The sequence below is a fragment of the Gracilinanus agilis genome, chromosome 2 (assembly GCF_016433145.1).
Source record: "Gracilinanus agilis isolate LMUSP501 chromosome 2, AgileGrace, whole genome shotgun sequence".
Lineage (NCBI taxonomy): Eukaryota > Metazoa > Chordata > Mammalia > Didelphimorphia > Didelphidae > Gracilinanus > Gracilinanus agilis.
This window is the reverse complement of record NC_058131.1, coordinates 547,328,910-547,349,863: the sequence shown is the minus strand read 5'-3', so window position 1 is coordinate 547,349,863 and position 20,954 is coordinate 547,328,910. Positions and strand designations below refer to the sequence as shown.

General features: G+C 37.0%; 1 protein-coding gene across 1 annotated transcript in view; it reads left to right on the top strand.

Annotated features, from left to right (window-relative positions):
* Positions 1-20,954, top strand: part of SLC12A1 (solute carrier family 12 member 1) — a 151,056-nt gene that overhangs the window by 11,071 nt on the left and 119,031 nt on the right. The window contains exons 3-7 of the mRNA XM_044665187.1: positions 5,657-5,791; positions 5,930-6,005; positions 10,857-10,952; positions 15,134-15,273; positions 16,755-16,865. Coding sequence (XP_044521122.1) covers positions 5,657-5,791; positions 5,930-6,005; positions 10,857-10,952; positions 15,134-15,273; positions 16,755-16,865 — 558 coding nt within the window. The remainder of the gene's footprint in view (positions 1-5,656; positions 5,792-5,929; positions 6,006-10,856; positions 10,953-15,133; positions 15,274-16,754; positions 16,866-20,954) is intronic.

Below are 20,954 nucleotides of genomic sequence, written 5' to 3'. Positions count from 1 at the left end.
CCCCTCTCTCCCCTCTCTCCCCTCTCTCCCCTCTCTCCCCTCTCTCCCCTCCCTCCCCTCCCTCTCTCCCCTCTCCCCCCTCTCTCCCCTCTCTCCCCTCCCTCTCTCCCCTCTCCTCTCTCCTCTCTCCTCTCCCCTTTCTTTCTCTTCTCTCTCACGTTATGAAAATTTCACAGAAGTGATTATGAAATCTCCAAAACTCTTTTTTTTCCTTTTGCCTATGACTTCACGACAAAAATTACATTTGATAAGTGGAAAATATAATCTATTAGAACTTAGATATTTACCTTTGCCCTAGTGATATTGCCCTAATGATAGATAGAAATTGTTCCCCTTGAGTCTAGTAATCATAACTTGCACTACGTAAAATCAAATATTTAGTTTACATTTCTTTTTTTTCCTACTGATTCTTCATTATGATCACCCTTTCTTGGAAAAATCATTATGAACTGTATGAAGTAATAGTTTAATTATTCAAAAAAAGGCGGAGAAAACTTTATTCCAATACAGTTTGGATTTTTAGAATGTACTTTATTTTACCACCAGAGTGTCTTTAATGCACAGGTAAAAACTTTTAGTAAATAAATAATAGTTCCCTAAAGCAAAACAATTTAAAATGCATTTATGGAAGGTTCCAGGCCATCATTTATGGTAATAGAGTGTGAACAAACAAATTAATTCAAAGTACTAGGAAATAACTGGTTTTAAGTGGCAGTGACAGAACCTTTTTGAGTTTTTGCCTTTAAGACTTTAGCCATCTGAACCTCCCAGTGGTCCAGCATCTTTAGGTCTACTGAATATTTTACGAGTTATGGCTCCTCTTATTCTATTTGAAAGGAAAATAGTTGCAGTTTCTTTTGCTTCCAAGGAAATTGAGGGAAATCTGATGTTGCTTGGGCAGAGAATGACAAAAATTACAAAAGAACATATCTCTATCCTTTATCACTCTACCACAAAATCAGTGCAGTCAGGTGATACAAACAATTCTGTGTGCAGCCGTCCCTCTACTAAAACATGATGCTCTTTTGTAATATCACTGCTTTATTTAGGTCTTCCCAAGTGTTTTTCTATGTATGATTTTATTCAATTCTGTGAACAACCCTGAAAGGTAAGTAGAACAGTATTGTTCTACTTTTTTACAGGTGAGAAATTAGACCCCAGATAGGTCAATTGTGTTGAGAAAAGCCCACACTAGTTAGTAGCAAAATCAAAACTATCACATAAGCCTTCTAACTACTAATCCATTGAACCAAAAGAATGAAAAAAATTCAGAATAAATCCTTATTCTAGTTTTTAAAGTTTACTAATATATTGGTGTGCTGATTGGATTATTGAGTGGTGACTGGTGTATTGATGAGTGCGTTGATTGGTGTATTGAGTGAATGATATGTGCTAAAGAAGCTATCATTTTTTTTTAACTGCTTGGTAGCACAGTGGATAGTGACAAGCTCTGAGCCCCCATATTCTTCCATCTAGCTTAAAGTTTGAGATATAAAGCTTGGAGTAAGGAACACCTGAGTTCAAATCTAGTCTCAAATACTTACTTTGTGATCCTGGGTAAGTCATTGAAACATTCACTTGTCTCAGCTTCCTCAACTATGAAATAAGGATAATTATAGCACCCATCTCACAGAGTGTTTTTTTTTTGAGGATCAATCGAGATAATATCTGTAAAAAATAAAAACATACAAACAAACCTTAGCACAGTACCTGGCACTTAGAAGACACTAAATAAAAGCTTATCGTCTTTCTCCTTCCCTCAAACTGTGACAATATGAAGACAGATGGGCAATGTGGTAAGATAGATAAAGGGATGGTCTTAGAGTCAGGAAAACCTGAGTTCAAGTTTTGACTTTGACATGCTGGCTTTGTGATTTTAAGCCACTTAAATATTAATGCCCCAGGCAGCTCTCTAAGACAGCAAGTTACATAAAAATTCATGATCTATATAGAAGAGGGAAATTCCCTATAATTCCAGAATCACACTTCTCCCCCAATAAATTATGAAGATGATTTTCAATGATCTGGGGTTGCAGGGAACAGAAAAAGTATGCAGAAGGAAGATCCCAAGTAACCAATAATCTAAATTTCTTTTCTTTTCTTTCTTTCTTCTTTTTTTTTTTTTTGGTGGGTAGGAGAAGGAAAGATAAAACTGTAATTTTATTGATGTAGGCAGCTCTTTTTACCAATGTAGCTCCAGATGCTTAATTATAACTATTTCAACATTGCCCTCACCCACCCAAACCTTTTTATCAGTATGGCCATCAAGTTGCAAAATGAATTATTTTAAATTTCACTTTCTCTCCCCTTCTTTAGCTGCTCTTTAGCAGAGAGCCAATAAACAGTAGTACAAGAAGAACATGAAAGAAATAGGAGTCCAGGATGAAGAATAAATCAGCCCTTAAATACTAGTCAATCATATAGATTTTGAGTCCTTTAAAAATCATTTGTTCAAATACCAAATATTTAAATAAATAATAATAAATAATTTAATGACAATATAAAAAAGATGAGGAACAAAGTAACAGGCATTCATTGGAAAAAGGAAAGAAATCTTGGAAAAGAGTACTGGAATAAGAAGCAGAAAACTTGGTTTCAAGCTTCAATTGTACCATTAACTCATTAAATGACATTGGGCAAACCATTTAACCCCTATACACTAGTGGTATAAAAACTTAAATAAAAATGGGGGTCACTATATCATACATATATATCCTTATATACCTCAAATTGACTTAGAAAACATTACCTATGTTTTATGGTTTTTAAAATTTGTTTTGTTAAATATTTCCCAATACATTTTTATTTTAAAACCCTTACCTTCCATCTTAGAATCAGTACTGTTTATTGGTTTTAAGGTAGAAGAGTGGTAAGGGCTAGGCAATGGAGGTTAAGTGACTTGCCCAGGGTCACACAGTTAGGAAGTGTCTGAGGCCAGATCTGAACCTAAGACCTCCCATCTTTAGGCCTGGCTCTCAATCCACTGAGCCACCCAACTGCCCCCCACCCATATATTTTAATCTGATTCATGCTGCACTAAGAGTGTGATGTCCCATGTTTTTGACACTTCTAGACCATAGTTCATTCATCTGCAAAATGAAGTTGAATTTTTGGTCTCTAAGGTATCAAGTCTGGAACAATCTCTGAGTTTGAGGTTAATCAGCACTAAATATGGCAATGGCTATCTATTCCACATCAGGATAGCCAAAGGTAGAGCACTCTGGTTGCCATGATGGTAACAGTACTAGAGTACCTAGGCTTTCTCAAAATAAAGATCCATTAGAAATATTAACTTGCTGTTATTTATTCTTTTTTTGGTGTGAATTGAGACAACTTAATTTAGTTTGTAAAATAATAAATCATCAAGGATGGCAAATTGCTTGGTCTCAAGAACAAAGTCTGCGTCACTCAAAGCAAATATATGGTACTTATCCATACAGCTCACTCTGGCTTCTTGAAACATAGAGTGATCACTTTTAGGGAGGTGATTTACTTTTTCTACTTTTTAGGGCTTATCCAAACATCTGAAGTGCCTTCATTCTTCAGGTTCAAGGGCATTTAGAATCATTAAATTTTTGGCCTGAAATAAACCAAACAGAATAGTTCTCAGTATGATAATCATTGTGATATTCCTCTTCACTGGATAAAGAAGCAAATATTCCCTACACCAATGATTAACTTCTTATTTTCTGCTTACTTATACAAATAAGAGCTCTACACTATGAGAAAATCCCCTTCCTGCTCAGCTAGTACGTCCAGGAATCATGAGACTCTATAAACAAACTTGTATAATATTATTACCAATGACTCTCGGGCAAAAGTCTCAAGGTCAGATCTAAGAGGTGTTTCCCATGAAATAATATCAGCAACTTGTATTTGAATAGTTTTTCAGGAAAGTTTTACATATGTTATTTCATTTTAGCCTCTGAGACCCCATGAATTAAGTAGGGCAGGTATTATCCTCATTTTGTAACAGAAGAAAGCAAACCCTAGAGAGGTTAAATAAATTGCCTAAGGCAAGGAGACCAGATGTCCTACATTTGACTGCATACTTCTAGATTTCAAATTTCTGTCACTCCTTATGTGCCCCCCAAAATGTCCCTTACCGACCCCCACTTGGTCATTTCCCTTCCTTTTCTTTTGCTTCTTTCATTTCTCTTTTCCTTTCTTTCTCCCTAGACCCCCTCATCCCCTTCTCTTAAAAACAGGAATCATATTAATGCAATAAAATATAGCCCAATTTGTACTTTCCAAAATGATACTTTCACAGCACCATCTATTAATACATTCTCCTCATTCCGTTGTCACCCATTTTTCCTCAACAAATCAGGAAACTAACATATATAAGTCTGTGTACCACCAAGGGGTCCACAGTACCATCAGCATCCAAACATATCAGGTTCACTAGGGCTAATCTTGGTGTCCTATATTGGAATATTTAAAATCATGCTATTTGAGAGCAATTGGCATTTAAACAGAGTGGTATAAGAGAATGCATGTTGGATTAGCAGCCAGATTATATGGGTTCTAACAATTAATAATAATAATAATTGCTAACATATGTATAATACTTTAATTCTGCAAAATGGCTTACATGTACAAAGTCCTCTCTTTGGCTTTTCAAGTACTTCACAAACTGGCCTTTATCTCCCTTTCCTGTCTTATGCTTTCCTCTGCCTGGGATTCAGCTATAGTGTTCTACAAAAAGAACCTCAATTTCCCTTATTCTGGGTATTTTTCTTAGCTCTTCTCACGTTTGAAATTCTCTCCCTCCTCATCTTCAGTTTGAAACTATCTTACTTTCCTTTTCCAGAAAACCTTTCCCAGTTCCATTCCACCTCTTCCTCTTTCCAACCCCAATCCACTCATAGTCCCTTTTCTCTAAAAAGGGAAATTTTTCGGATACACAGGCTGTCCCAAAAGTCTTCAGTGCAGTTTTAAGCTAATAGCTTCCATTGCTCTCTGTAGCCTTGGAGTTTAGCACAGTGAATGGAATATAATAAGTGCTTAACAAAATTGGTTGAACAACTGTCTGACATATAGCATCTCATTTGATCTTTGTGAGGTAACTGCTTATTATCTCCACTTTAGAAATGAGGAAACTGAGGTTGAAAAGTTGTCATTTGCACAAATCACACAGCCAGTAAGTAACTGAGGTAGGATTTGAGTTCTCAGGTCTTTCTGACTCCATTTACTAGGTATATGGACTAGCACAAATCGCTTAACCTCTGGGTGCCTCAGTTTTCTTATCTCTAAAATGAAGATAATAGCACCAGCTCATCCTAACTTCATAGAATTGTTGTGAAAATGAAAAGAGATTACATACATTAAACCACTTTGAAAATCATAAAGAACTATATCAATTTCAGGTATTATTTTTTTTCAAGTGAGTGGCAGAGTTAGGAGCAGGGGCTAGAGTTTTCTCACTAGCAAGTCCAAGACATATTCCACAACCTGTTTTATTTACTAAGAAGTCTACAATCAAGTTCGTAGCTTCTTTGTGTAGCAAAGAATACATTATAAAAATGGCTAGAATAAGATTTATTTTCCTTTCTTCTAAAGATTGTGTCAACTGGTGTCGTATGTCTTTGATCCTTTTGTAGAAGTAGTTGTTTCTTGACTAAACTACATATTTTTGTTGTGTGCAAAAATGTAGAATGTGGCAGTGACACCAGGCTCCGCTGACAGAGTCGCTAATGGAGATGGGATGTCTGGTGAGGAACAAACTGAATCCAAGGAGGAAGACCCTAATGCAGGCACTGTGAAGTTTGGATGGGTGAAAGGTGTGCTGGTGAGAAAACTGTGTTCTATGAAAAGTTGGCGGGTTAATAAGGCGTGGATAAGACAGTCTTCCATTTTATAGTCATCACTTTGTCTCTGTCTCCCTTCAACTCTATTGATAAGAGATCTTTGTCCCTTTGATACATAGGTGAGATGTATGCTGAACATCTGGGGTGTGATGCTTTTCATTCGCCTCTCTTGGATTGTCGGAGAAGCTGGAATTGGTAGGCATTTTTCCCCCCTGAGCATAATTTTCATCAGTGTCAATGATAAACCCAGTTTGCAACATTTTTTTGCCATTAATGTTGAATGTGAAATGAAAGCTAGAGGAAATAATTTACACCTGGGGCCCTTTCTTTATTTCTTTGACAGTGTTTGTAAAAAAGGTGAAAAATTAACCCCTGTCAAACTGGAATTTTCCAGACTGCCAACCAAGTCAATGCTCAGGTGAACATATATTCTTTGGGAGTTTTAAACCAGAATCAATGCATGCATGTATATACCCACATATACATTCACAGATATGTTCATATATAGATCTTTATGATTATATATTTGCATATATAAATATATAGACATACATATTCAATTTCAATTAAATATATGCCTATATATTATCAAATAAATACATATATATCAGTACCTACGTTAGTGATAGCATTTATATCATGCTTTAAGGTTTTGAAAACAGTATAAATCTCTTTTGATTTTCATAACAACCCTGAGGATAGCTATTATTCTTATCCCTACTTTTAGATGAGGAAACTGAAACAGATAGTTAAAGGTTAAGTGATTTGCCCAGAATCACACAGTTAGTATGTGAGGCTAGATTTGAACTCGGGTCTTCCTGACTAGCTCCAACATGCTATTTACTGCACCATCCATTTGGCTTTCCTTCAATAGAGTGTATACATACAAGACTATGCAGTGACATTTCATAAAATCAAAAAAATTGAAGACCCAGGTTTGGGGAAAGAAGAGGAAGTCAGTTAAAAGCTGGTCTGTTTTTAGTGAAAAGATTGAATTATGGATTTTTTTTTTTTTTAGAGAAATGCAATCTCACTACTTTCAGGTACAGACAGTAACAATAGTCATGATTAACCAAGTAGTGCCAGATAAAGTTCCTGGTTGAGTACCTTTAATGACCAGATAATAAGCATTTATAACTACTACATTGTTTGAATGCTTCCAATGGCACCAAAGAGATTTTAAGAACGCTTGAAAAATTGCTTGCTTTCTTCAACAGACTATCTTGTGTACACTACTACATCTTTCAACAAACCACCTTTCTATTGACAGTAGATGAGTAGTAACTTTAGTTTGGGGTAGCTACGTGGCACAGTGGATAAAGTGTTGGGCTTGGAGTCAGGGAGACCAATTCAAATCCAGTCTCAGACAAAACTAGCTGAATGATCAGGGGCGAATTGTTTAATCCTATTTGCCTCAGTTTCCTCATCTGTAAAAAGAGCTGGAGAAAGAAATGGCAAATCTTTCCCGTAGCTTGACAAAAAAACTTTCAATGGGATCACAACGAATTAGATACAATCAAAATGACCAAACAACAAAATCTTTCATTCACAAACTCAGAATCTATGGAATCTAAGGTTGGGCTTTTGTTGAACTTATATGTGTAAAATAGAGGATGAATACACCTTATTGGGATGGGGTGGGGGGTTGCAGACAGTCAGTGTTCTATGATTTTCTAAGGGCTCCAGCTTAGAGCCTTTTCTGATAGAATACTTTCGGAGCGACTTTCCCATTCAGGATGTAGGTGGTCATTACTCATTACCCCCATTCCTCAACATTCACACACATTCAGAACTACCCAGAGACTTACCCAAAAAGCAAGAGGCAAGTTGTTGTCCAGAAATGGAGCCAAATCACATAGTTTTCCATGTTTCATGTTTGGCAATAGCCCAGTTCCTGACAAAGGGCTGCTTGCTGGTTTTATGATGCATATCAAATGAATGCTTACTGCCAGAGGGTCCAAGATAAGTAGATGCTGTTGCATGGAAAATCTGCATCTTAATATTGCCAAGTTTTTTGCTCTGGGGTTTCATGCGAAATTAGTTTTTTAAGGGCAGTTTAGTAACTTACTGAGATCATCAAGAAACATTACTTTGTTTGGAGGTGTGAGAGTAGCCAAGGGCAAGAGTAATTCTTTTTAATGTAACTTATTTAACATCCATATGTTTGGGTAATCATCTGAACTTTAATCAGATCTTACATTACCCTTCGCAGTCATTTCCTTTTTACATGTCTAGAGTGGAATTGTGATTCTCTAAGAACAGTACTCACTGCTTAACTGTTTATTGCACAACTAGGTCTTTTGTGTTATTTTAGTATGAACCTTTTACTTAAGTAATTAAATCAGACTTTGGGAGAGAGATAAAATTCTACTTGAAATAGGTGTCCGGTGGGCTTTTTCCTTTGAAATAAAGAAATTCTCAAAGTGGGTACTTTAGTGAGTAGTTAAAATCTATTATGGTATAGGCTACTATGGTTTTTTTGCAGTTATTTCCATGAACTGAAAGCTAAATGAGGTGATTAAGTCACCCTTTGGGTCCCATTTGTATTCACCTCATTGAGATAGACAAAAGGAAAGACAATAATTTTTCTGGGGCACAAATCTGATTAAAGGGTCTAGATAACTGGGAGGAAAAGTAGAATTGCGTTGACTGTTGGTATCATGTGAAAGTAGCCAAAGGCAACTCTCTTGGCTCCTAAGAAAAATGGCAATATTTCAGATGAGAAACTCTACCTACTGCTCCCCCCCTCCCCCCCAGAGGTCTTAGCTTAGGGCATGACAGGGCAATAAATAAGTTTGCCTCAGTGGTGAGGCAATATCATTCTAGTTAGCTTCTCCCAAATGTTTGACTAAAGCTAAGATTAACAAGAGTCAAGTAGTCAACCTCTAACTCTGAATATTCATCCTATTTTTGTCTTTATGTCCCCTTCATGGAACCTTCTCGGCCCAGAGATTCCACTATTTCCCTTCACTGCCTATCAGTCAAATAATCTCTCAACTGAAGTCTGATCTCCATTGAGCCTTCCCTTGACATAGGACAGTAGGCTAAAAGCCAGTTTGGCCTGGAAGATGCTGGGAGTCAGGTGAAATAGCTTTACCATCTAACTAATGTTTTCTGGCATTACCTTTAGTTGAGTTGGGCAAACAAAATTTGGGACAAAGCTTTTCTTCCCTCTGCAAAATATCCTGCACAAGTGTCCTCTGATAGATAGATGGGTATTTGGGGTTTTTTTGTATCACTTTTCATCCAGATATATTCCTGCTAGAGGGGAGAATTCTAAGAGAATGGGCAGGTATGGGGTATTATAATAATACTGTCATCATATCCTCAAAATAAGAATTATCTATAATATTCAATGCATTTCTCCTTAATTATGTGGCAAAATTAATATAGACTCTTGCACATAGAAAATACTTAATATATATTACATTGAATCTGGAATGGCATGTATCTGATATCCAAATAAGTCATAATCTAGATATGGCACACAAAAATTAATTGGTCCATAGATTTACAGTGTTTTGTCAATATCAAGAATTACATCCCCATTTGGATCAGCCAGAGTTGCTGCCTTGTCATGGGTATAATGACATCATAGCTTTGTATTTCTTAGTCCTCGCCTCCATCACTACTATAGTTGGAAACTAAAGGGGGAAAACATTTTGAAAACTTTTCCAGTCTGATTTTTAGACCAAAGTCCTTAAAAAGTTCAGTTCTCCCAGGATCACTACAGACCTGTTAGACTTTATACAAACGATCTATGGATTGTTTCACAATTTAATTACTTGTATTTTTTCCTTTTTCAACTGAGGTCTTGGTGTGATTATCATCGCTTTAGCTGTGACAGTGACTGGTATCACTGGCTTATCCACCTCTGCTATTGCCACAAATGGATATGTCAGAGGAGGTAATCAAAATTGTAACATACATGTCCACTTGCCAAAAAAAAGGTAATATAAGCTCAAATAAATCTCCACTCATCTTTCTGGAGTGTTTTCAAAGGTAATCCCAGATGGTCATATTTTTTTTCAGCCAAGATGGACATAGAGAAAATTGGAAAGACTATAACCTTCATCAACCCTACAACCTTCTTATTCAGGTTCTCATTCAGGAAAGAAGGTCAAACAGCATGTTTGGATATTTTCTCTCCCAGGACATTTGCTTTAGTCAACTTTCCTTTCCAGGACTGTACCATGAGTTGCGTTCACTTTTAGAAACTGTCCATCAGAATGAATGGCTTCATAGCAGTCCCATCTGCTTCTTCAGAGCACAGAGAACCCTCAGTATAGCTCTCAGATTCTGGCTTGGACATGAACACTTAAATCAAAGGTTTAAAATATTGGAGAAAAAGGGAAAATTCAGGATACAAGTAAAATATAACATCTTCTATCTTTCATTGCTGACAGGTCTTGGAGTTCTGATAATTCTCCTTTCTACCATGGTAACCTCTATTACTGGGTTGTCAACTTCTGCAATAGCAACTAACGGGTTTGTACGTGGAGGTAAAATCTCTAAGGTTTCTATTGCCTTCAGCATTCACTGTGGGTAGGCAAATACTTTTCATTTACTACTTTTTGGGAGTGGGAACAAGAAAATGGCCCAATGTCCTTGAGGAGAACTTCATCAGTTGGCTGGTTGGGACAACCAGTCAAAAAAGAACCATGAGGTAATGTGTGTAAAGATCAAGGCAGTCATGCTGAGAACTTTAAATAAAAATTCTAATGAACTTCTTTCTTCAGTGCATTTCAGATGACATTTCCTCCTTTGGATCCTTGACATCTTTGACATCCATGTGTTAACATTTCATTTTTTCAGGTTACTATACAAGTGCCCGAAAGTTACTTCTTGGAGAACAAATCTTGAGCCTCCATTTACTTTTTTTAAAGTTTAGTACATTTCAGGTACTACAAGGGCCTGCTGTGAGGAAAACACTCAGAACATTTCAGGTTCTTCATATGTCTGGATGCTGTGGACAGCTTCTTTTTTTTAAGTTCTTATCACCTCACTGAGTATTGGAGCCAAATGCCTTTTCTGGGGATTTTTCAGGTCTTGGAGTCATCATCATTGGCCTAAGTGTGGTAGTGACAACATTAACAGGTATCTCTATGTCTGCTATTTGCACAAATGGAGTAGTAAGAGGAGGTAAGCCAATTCATTTATATATTGGGGTAAATATTTTGGTAATGTAGAAAAGCCTAAACCAGGGGTCGGCAACGTATGGCTCTCGAGCCATATCTGGCTCTTTTGAGGGCCAGATATGCCTCTTTCTGCAGGAGCCATAAAGTCCATTTTTTTCAGGTGCTGTTACAGGAGCAGCACTGTGAGCACTGTATGCTCTCATGAAATTACATTTTAAAAAATGTGGCATTTATGGCTCTCATGGCCAAAAAAGGTTGCCGACCCCTAGCCTAAACCTCAATATTTTAATCCTTTATTTTTCCAATTATATATAAAAACAATTTTACCCTTTTTTAAAAAATTTGAGTTCCAAATTCTCTCCCACCCTCTCTCCTTCCCCCTCATTGAGAAGACAAGCAATTTGAGAAGGGTTATACATATGCAGTCATGCAAAACATATGTCCATATTAGTCGTGTTATAACAGGAAAGGCAAAAAAAGAAGAAAAATAAAGTAAAAATAATAGCATCTGCATTCAGTTTCCATCCATTCTTTTTCTGGAGGTAGAGAGCATTTTTCATTATAGGTCCTTCAGAATTGACTTGGATTTTTATATTGTTGAGAATAGCCATATCATTCATAGTTAATCATTGTACAATATTGCTGTTACCACTTTGCATCAATCCACTTTGCATGAGTTCGTGTAAGTTTTTCCAATAAACCCAGTTTCTTTTAAAAGTCTGTATCTTTACAGCAATTCCCAATACTTGAAAACCTTAAAATAATTTTAAATTCCAAGTCAAATTTCTCCTCAACTAAGACTTACTGTTCTCTAGAACCAGTGTCTGATTTATTTCTTGAGATTAAGTCTGATTGGGAAAATGAAAGCTGGCCAAAATGTCTAAATAATAAAAATAGCTAGGATTTACATGTATGGCTACTTTAATCCATATTATGAATAATATCATGAAAGTCTCCCAACAACTGCATAACAACTGGTACTGTATTATTATTGCCATTTTACAGATATGAAAACCGAGTCTCAGAGAGATAACATATGTCCAAAAAGAGAGTCAAATTCTTCAGGCCTGCTAGATTTCGATTATAAAAGTCATTATGTCAAGGCTACCTTTCTTGGTAGCAAGATCTATAGCTGTACAATAGTGAAAAGCAAGACATTCACCAGAGCTTAAGCCAAGCATCTCTGGTTGTCTTCATTCTACAATCTTGGGCTCTTACACTTTCAATTCTGAGAACCTCCCCCTAAATTTCTTACTACTGTTCCCAGTATTCACCCATTACTCTTTACTAGTAATGGCAAATTCACATTGGAAAGTAAATTCTAAAACCTCACTTCAAGGCTTTATGAATAGGTTTGACCCCAAGCATAATTCTAAAGTAAGCATGGTTTATCAAAATGCTTCTCCATCCTCTCTTTTTCCATCATCCTCTGTTTTCATCCAATACCTTTGATCTGCCCTCTTGCTACCTGGAGCTTGAGTCACTGTCTTTTGCTTTTCTTTTTATCCCTAGACCTTAGCATAGTACCTAGTGCATGGTAAGTATGCCACCTGACTTCCCTGATTAAACTTTACACATTCGCAGCAGTGAGGTGGCATGATGACTTTAATTTGGGAGCTGGAATTAGGGAGATATGAGCTCATATCTGACCTCAGATTGTTACTAGTTAAGTGACTTTAGGGAAATCACTTTTAAAAAGTAGGTCTGCCTCAATTTCCTCATCTGAAAAAAATGGGGATAATAATAGCACCAACCTCCCCAAATTGCTATGAGAATAATGAGGATAAAATGAGATAAAAACCTTAAAGAGCTATATAAATGACACATTATTATTATTGTGACTTCCTCTGTGCCAGGGTGACTGACTAGCTATTTAGGTTCACTAATCAATAATTAGGTGTTAATGTGAGACAATGGCTTAATAAGTAACCCTGTAGCTCAATGCCTGCTGGCAGAGTAAGGGCTTGAAACATGCTTGTTGACAGATGGCACATTTGCCTTTTAATTGGCACTTCTAAAACATGTTGATTCCTTTTGTTTTGACATTACTTTATTTTCAAGTATATACCTCTGTCCTCCTCCCCCCAACCTGACACAGAGATATATCCTTTCCTTATAATAAAAGACAAGAAAGAGAGGAAGGGGAAGCCTTTCAGCAAAACTAACCAGCATATCAATCAGGTCTAACAGTTTTGTATAGTGTGCCATGTCCATATTCATCAATCTCTTCAAAGAAGGGAGGGAGATTGATTCTAATTTCTTCTTTGAGAGCCAGAGTTGGTCACCAGCTTTCATCAACTTGCACTTGTGACTACTTAACTTTAAAAAAAAATCTTCCCATAAAGGAAGTATTTTGAGAAAGGAGGGGCCTTTCAATGCCCCTTACTTAACTTACTTTGCACCTTCCTGCTCCCATATTTAATAACAATTGGCATTTATATAGCACTTAAAGATTTTCAAAATATAAATATACACCTATATATTCACAGAGGAATGCATACAGGTATTTATGCTTATATATCTACATATATATATATATATATATATATATATAAGCATATACACACCTTATTTCATTTGATCCACAAAAAGTCCTGTGGAGATGCTATTATTGCTCCTATTTTGGAAATGAGCAAACTAAGATTTACAAGGACCAAGGGACTCTTGGGAGAAATATGGGGATGGAGTCAAGGAACCTAGAAGTCCTGGATTCAAATCCCACCTCAAACACCTTACCTATCTATTTGGGGGAAGTCACTTAATCTTCCTGAACCTCAGTTTCCACACCTATAAAATGAGGAATTTGAGCTAAATATGGCCTCTGAAGTCCCTTCCAGCTCTAGATCCCATGACCCTGTGATCTATGAACTTATTCCATTCCCAGAGTCACAAAACTAGTATTCAAAGTGGACACTGAACCCAGGTTCCACTCCCCCTTCTTCAAGTTCAACACTTTAGCCATTATTCCTTGCTGGCCCTCCTCGGGTGGTCCCGGAGTAGTGAGTATTTATTCTAGATTGTAATATTCAAGCCTTATTTTAGTGGAATTTTCATTGATTGACACTTCATAACCACTTAATCAGTCCTTTTCTGAGTTCCTTATGAACTGAGAGGCATCATTACTGTGCAGAATTACTAGTCCTCGGCCCGTGGGGACATTAATAGCCATTAATCGCCTTCTGTGCCTCAGGGGGCAGCTATTAATAAAATCACAGAATCACACAATCTGAGTTGGAAATGACCTTAATGTTCAGAGGACATCTGATTCAACTCCCTGCTGAGGCATGAATCTCCTCTACTGAATCCCCAACAAGTAGCCACTTCCCCTTAAAGAGGTTACTCTGCTTATTTAGCTTCAGTAATGGAAAACTCTCCACCTCTGAACTTTATTCTTCCCCAACACCAGCATCCCCTACCATTTACACACAGACACACACATGGCTAACTCCACACCCTCCCGGCTTAAAAAATGAAACTCAAGTCCAGAGTTAAAGAATGACTGACAGTCATCCTAGCATTGTGCTGGGAGAGTTTGTCTTATATAACAAATATTTCTGAAATGATAAAAATTATATCAGTAAAACTGTATTTTAATATACATGGGGAGCTCCTACATGAAATAATTCTATGGTAAATTATTTTGTAAATCAAAGAATTATTTTGTAAAATGACTAATCATTTTATAATTCACCTCTGTGTGAATCTAGATTTTCCAATATTGGTTAAGTTTAAAAGAAGGTATAAAGAGTCTATGCTAGACTCCCTACAAAACACAAAGGAAAACCAGGCAGGCTCTGAAATTCACCCTTAGGGATAGGGAATAGACCTGTAATTTAATATGCATATAGCCCTCCCTGATGAGAAAGCTCCCATTACTAATGCACATTGGTACCTTCTCTGCAATTTATAATATTCAAGACTTGTCTAGAAGACTCAGGGATTAAGTGACTCATCAGGAACACTACAAACAGCATATTTTAGAAGCAGGACTTGAACTGAGGGCTTCTTGGCTTCAAGGTCAATGTTCTATCCATTATAGTACTATGCTGCCTCTAGGCCCCTATAGTTATTAGGAAGTTGCCACATTTTCATTAAAATATTTAAAATTCCAAGTTCAATACAATTAGTAATCAAATGGACTCTCTGAGAAATTCACTCATAAATAATATTCTCTCTCTGTTCTAGGTGGAGCCTACTATCTCATTTCTAGAAGTTTAGGGCCAGAATTTGGTGGCTCCATAGGTCTCATCTTTGCTTTTGCCAATGCAGTGGCTGTCGCCATGTATGTAGTAGGATTCGCTGAGACGGTGGTTGATCTTCTTGCGGTAAATCACAATTGGGGTGTTCTTTTCTTTGGATGGGAGAATTAGGTCTTTTAGCTTTTTCCAGGATACCAGACAGTAGCTATATACCTTGTATTAAAGAGGCATTTAATAAAAATTTGCTGGATTGAATTAAATTTAGAACTGATTCTATTTATATGAAAATAAAGCAAAATGGGCTTCAAATGTAGCATGAAGAGTTCCAAAAAGTAAGATGTGTCAAATAGATTAGATTATAATCTGAAGTATATGGTTACCTCCAAAAATTACAGGAAATATTTGGAAAATAAATATATTATCCTAAAGAAATAGTCCAAAGGCTAAATTAAATCAACAAGCATTTATTAAGTACCTACCATGTGCCAGGCACTGTATGCTGAGTAAAGAGGATACAAAAAAGACAAAAAATAGTCCCTGATCTGATAGTTCCCAATCTAATGGAGTTGGACTTGAGATCAGGGGCTATGTTTTGTCTTTTTTTGTATCTCCAGCACCTAGTACAGTGCCTGAAACATAGTTAGGTAGGCATAAAATAAATAAATGCTTGTTATATTGCTAAACTGAATTCAAATGAAATGGTCATAGGATCATAGGATCCCTAGGCCTTCACCCCTATGTGAAGACTAGAGAGCACTGTTCCTCTCTCTACCTCAGAAAAAAAACCAACCAAAACAATTATTGCTTTTTATCCAGGGATAGAGTCCTTCCCCCACCAATGGTTGGTTTTTCATATTTAAATGGTTTCCTTGGGTTTCTGTTACCCTTCCCTGCCCCCAAAGGATTCTTAGTTGACCAAAGCAAATTGAAAGCATCAGTTATTGGATTTATTGGACTAAAAGATTATAGATCCAGAGGCGGAAGTTATCTTAGAAACCATCAACTCCATTTCCTCATTTTATAGATGAGGAAACTAAGCATCAGTGAGATTAAATCACTAGTTCATTTGATCAAAAGCATTTCTCTTTGAGAATCAAATGAACAGAGGAGTGGAAAAATACATATGTATGTATTTATATCTCAAATAGGTAGAATCTTCAATATTACATTTCCAGGTATATTACTTAGTAAATCTCTAAGCCATTATTTATTTTCTACTTTTTACATTGTAAGTCATCATTTTCTCCCACTCTGGACTTCAAAAAATTCTCCAATAAAGTGACATTCTTCCCAAACTGAGCAGGATGTCTCTTTTATGGCACATTTCCCTTATCTAGTGTTATGATAGCTTCCCCAAAAAGGTGAAGAGGATGGCCTCCTAAGATTCCAGCTCCTAACCTTAGGTCCCAAGGGCCTATTATCACCCAAAACAAGACCAATAAAGCTTTTTTTAGTTCCTTGAAATTGATCAGTCCTTCATTTTATTTAATTTCACATAGTCCACAGACAGAAATGCATACATAGTATCTCTGCTTCCCTTTAATTTTATTAATAACACCTATCTGCAAGAAAATGTGTTCACAATAATACCTATTATTCTTTTCTAGGAGAGCAACTCAATGATGGTGGATAAAACCAACGACATCAGAATAATAGGCTCCATTACAGTGGTGATTCTTTTAGGTATTTCGGTCGCTGGAATGGAATGGGAAGCCAAGGTGAATTTTTCAAAATGATGTATCAATAGCTGCCAGTCCACTTCTGAACAAATTACAGCAGGCCAGGAGAGGAGCAAAAAAGAACCATATGTTCAAAGAGAATTGCTCGGTTATTACTTGTCATGGCAACAAGGGCGATTTAAAGCTGGGTGGAACATAAGACCCTCCAAAGTGCTGGGCTCAGGCAGAATCAGAACATGATGTTCATAGGCTACCTGCCCTCTTTATTTATTCTCCAGGGGCACTTCCAGCAGCATCTCACACAGAGCACCCACTTCTTCCTCCCCTATACCAGCTCCCTCAAGCCTGGGATCAGTCTAACTACTTGTGCTTCTCACCACTCTGCCCACACAAACAGCCCTCCTACTCCAGCTACTTTAGTTCTGGCTCTCCTATTTCACTTTTACACTCTACTCTGTAATAAGTAATTCTTTGTGGACATGCCATCTCTCTCAGTGAGATGTTAGACCTGTGGAAGTTGAGACTAGGTCATGTTCTTCTTTGCTACCCCCAAGTTTCCCTAGCACAGTGCCTTGCACATAGAGCTCAATAAACCTTTTTTTGAATAAATTATAATTGGTGTGGCCTAGAAGAAGTGGCAAAGGAAGTGCAAAGGTGTATGAATGACAACAGAGAATCATCACCCTTCCTCACATATAGCCCTATGCCACAGTGTGAGCAATAACAATAACCCTATCAGAGGAGTTAGATGCATTTTGGAAATATAACCTGAAGATGTCACAGGTTCTGGCTTAAACAAAAACACCTCAGAATTTTGTTCCCCCTGACTTACAATTTCAGTGGCATACCAAGCTTTCAGAATGGAATCTCCCTCCATGAGTACATGTTGGCAACTCCTGTGTAATTATAGCTTTAAAAAAATTCTCCTCCAAAAATTATAGAATTTGAGAGTCACAAAGTTACCCCAGTGGCTAACTGGGTCAACCTATACACAAAAGGAATTTCTACTATGCCAGTCAAATGATTTTCTAGACTCTGTTTAAAGATGTCCATGAGTGGGTGGAGAGATGGGTACTAAAATCCCAAAGCCAGAAATTCCACTTTGGGGCAGTTTTAGTGGTTTGGAAGTTTTTCCTGACATCCAACCTAAAATTCTCCTCTTTATGACTTCCAATCATTGCTTTTGGTTCTGCCCACAGGGGTCAAATAGAATAAGTCCAATCCCTCTTCCACACAACTGTACATCACATATTGAAGATAGCTCTTACTTTCCCCTGAGTCCTCTTTTCTCTAAGCTAAAATGTCTGATTCCTTCAACCAATCCTCAAATGTGGACCCAAAGTCCTTCACCATCCTCATTACATTGAGACACCCTCTAGTGTATAAATGTCCTTCTTACCTTATCCCCAAGAAATGAACACAATTCTCTAGATGACATCTGAAGAGTTCATAGTACAATAGAACTATTGCCTTTCTATTCCTGGAAGCTATGCCCCTCTTAATGTGGTCCAAAATTGACTTAGTCTTTTTTGGTTGCCATATCATACTGTTGATTCATAATGTGAAGTCCACTAACCAACCCCCCCACCCCATGTTATTTCCAAAATAACTGCTATCTAACCTTGCTTCCTTAACTGTTTTTGTACCAAGATGTAAAGTTTTACATTTATCTCTAATGAATTTCATCTTTTAAAAATTAAATCCAGTGCTTTCACCTGTCAAGATCCTTATGAATTATGATTGTATTTTCTAGTGTGCTGGCTATCCCTCCCAGCTTTGTGGCATCTATAAATTTGATGAATGTACCATCTATGCCTTTGTTCAAATCATTGTTAAAAATTTAAACAGCACAGGGCCAAGCACAGATCCCTGGATACTCCACTGGTAACCTTCTGCCAAGTTGACATTGAATAATTGACAACCACTCCTTGAATCCAGCCATCCAACAATTTCTGCATCTATCAGATTATATTATCATCTAACCCCTTTTTCTCTACTTTCTCCATGAGAATATTATATGTCAAAAGCTTTGCTAAAATCTAGGTAAACTGTGTCTACAGAATTCTCCTCATTTACTTGTTTATTAATCCTGTCCACAACATAAATAAGGTTATTCTGGCATGACCCATATTTCATGATTTCATGGCAATTCTTTGTAATCACTACTTTTCTTTCTAAATGTTCACCAATCATTTCCTTAATGATCCAGTCTAGAATTTTCTCAGGAATATAAGGCCAAACATGCTGGCCTATAGTTAGAAGATTCTGTTCTCTCCCTTTTAAAAAAAAGTAGGGATATTTGGCCTTTTCCAATCTTATGACACCTCTTCTTTTTTTTCTGTGATCTTTTAAAAATGTCTCAGGAATCAGGTTCTTTGGGGAAGCAAATTCATCAAAGGAAGCTAGTGTTCTCTTACTGTTTTTCTAATTATATTGGCTATCAATTTCCTGTTAGTCATTTTGTTTCCTTCATTTTTAGTAAAAAGATAATTCTCCTTTGCACGGAAAATAAAGAGCTGAGCAACACTTCCTTCTCTTTGTTGTCAGTTAGCATCATCTCATTAACACTAAGCAACAATCCTACTGCCTTTATGAAAATTATTTTTCTCCTAGCATAGCTTTAAAAAGAATCCCAAATGCTTTTTGCATCCTTAGTTTCCATTGCTGCCCTCAACTCATTCTGAACTTTAGTATTCCTCTTATGACTTTTTTAGAATCATGTAACATTCCTTTATACTTCTTCTGTCACATTGTTTTACTCATTTTCGGTACAATTCTTTCTAAAATCTAATTTTATTGGTGAGTTGCCTGAGAGCATTAATGTTTTTAGAAAAATACAGCAAATTAACCCATAGTTAAACAATTTCAATTATATATTCCTTGAGGACAAGGACCAAGACTGAGTGATTTTGTAACTCCCCACAGTGCTTAGTACAGAGCTATACACTATATAAAGTAGAGAATAAATGTTTTAACTCAATTACTGGCCTTGCAATGACCAGACCTAAAACAAATAGCAAGAAGTTTATAGAAATTAGACCTAATTTCCATTTATGCAAAATGGTGGGAAGGATTTATAGCAGCCTGATATTTACCTAAAAAAGTGGTTCCTGTTTCTCTATTGACCAAGTCATAAAGATCATACATATGTTTTTACTAAGTCATTTTTTTTCTGTTTTTATTTTATATTTTTTTAACATTTATTAATATTCATTTTTAACATGGTTACATGATTCATGCTCCACCTTTCCCGTTCAACCCCCCCTCCCGCACCCCCCCCCAGGCCCGATGCGCATTTCCACTAGTTTTGTCATGTGTCCTTGATCAAGACCAATTTCCAAATTGTTGGTACTTGCATTGGTGTGGTAGTTTCGAGTCCACACCCTCAATCACGTCCACCCCGACCCATGCGTTCAAGCAGTTGTTTTTCTTATATGTTTCCTCTCCTGTAGTCCTTCCTCTGAATGTGGGTAGCTTTCTTTACCATAAATCCCTCAGAATTGTCCTGGGTCATTGTATTGCTGCTGGTACAGAGGTCCATTACATTCAATTTTACCACAGAATGTCAGTCTCTGTGTATAGAGTTCTTCTGGCTCTGCTCCTTTCGCTCTGCATCAGTTCCCGGAGGTCGCTCCAGTTCGCCTGGAACTTCTCCAGTTTATTATTCCTTTTAGCACAATAGTATTCCATCACCCGCATATACCACAGTTTGTTCAGCCATTCCCCAATTGAAGGACATACCCTCCTTTTCCAATTTGTTGCCACCACAAAAAGCGCAGCTATGAATATTTTCGTACAAGTCTGTTTATCTATGATCTCTTTGGGGTACAAACCCAGCAATGGTATGACTGGATCAAAGGGCGGGCATTCTTTTATAGCCCTTTGAGCATGATTCCAAATTGCCAGCCAGAATGGCTGGATCAGTTCACAGCTCCACCAGCAATGCATTAATGCCCCAATTTTGCCACATCCCCTCCAACATTCATTACTCTCCCCTTCTTTCATTTTAGCCAATCTGCTAGGTGTGAGGTGATACCTCAGAGTTGTTTTGATTTGCATTTCTCTAATTATTAGAGATTTAGAACACTTTCTCATGTGCTTTTTGATACTTTTGATTTCTTTATCTGA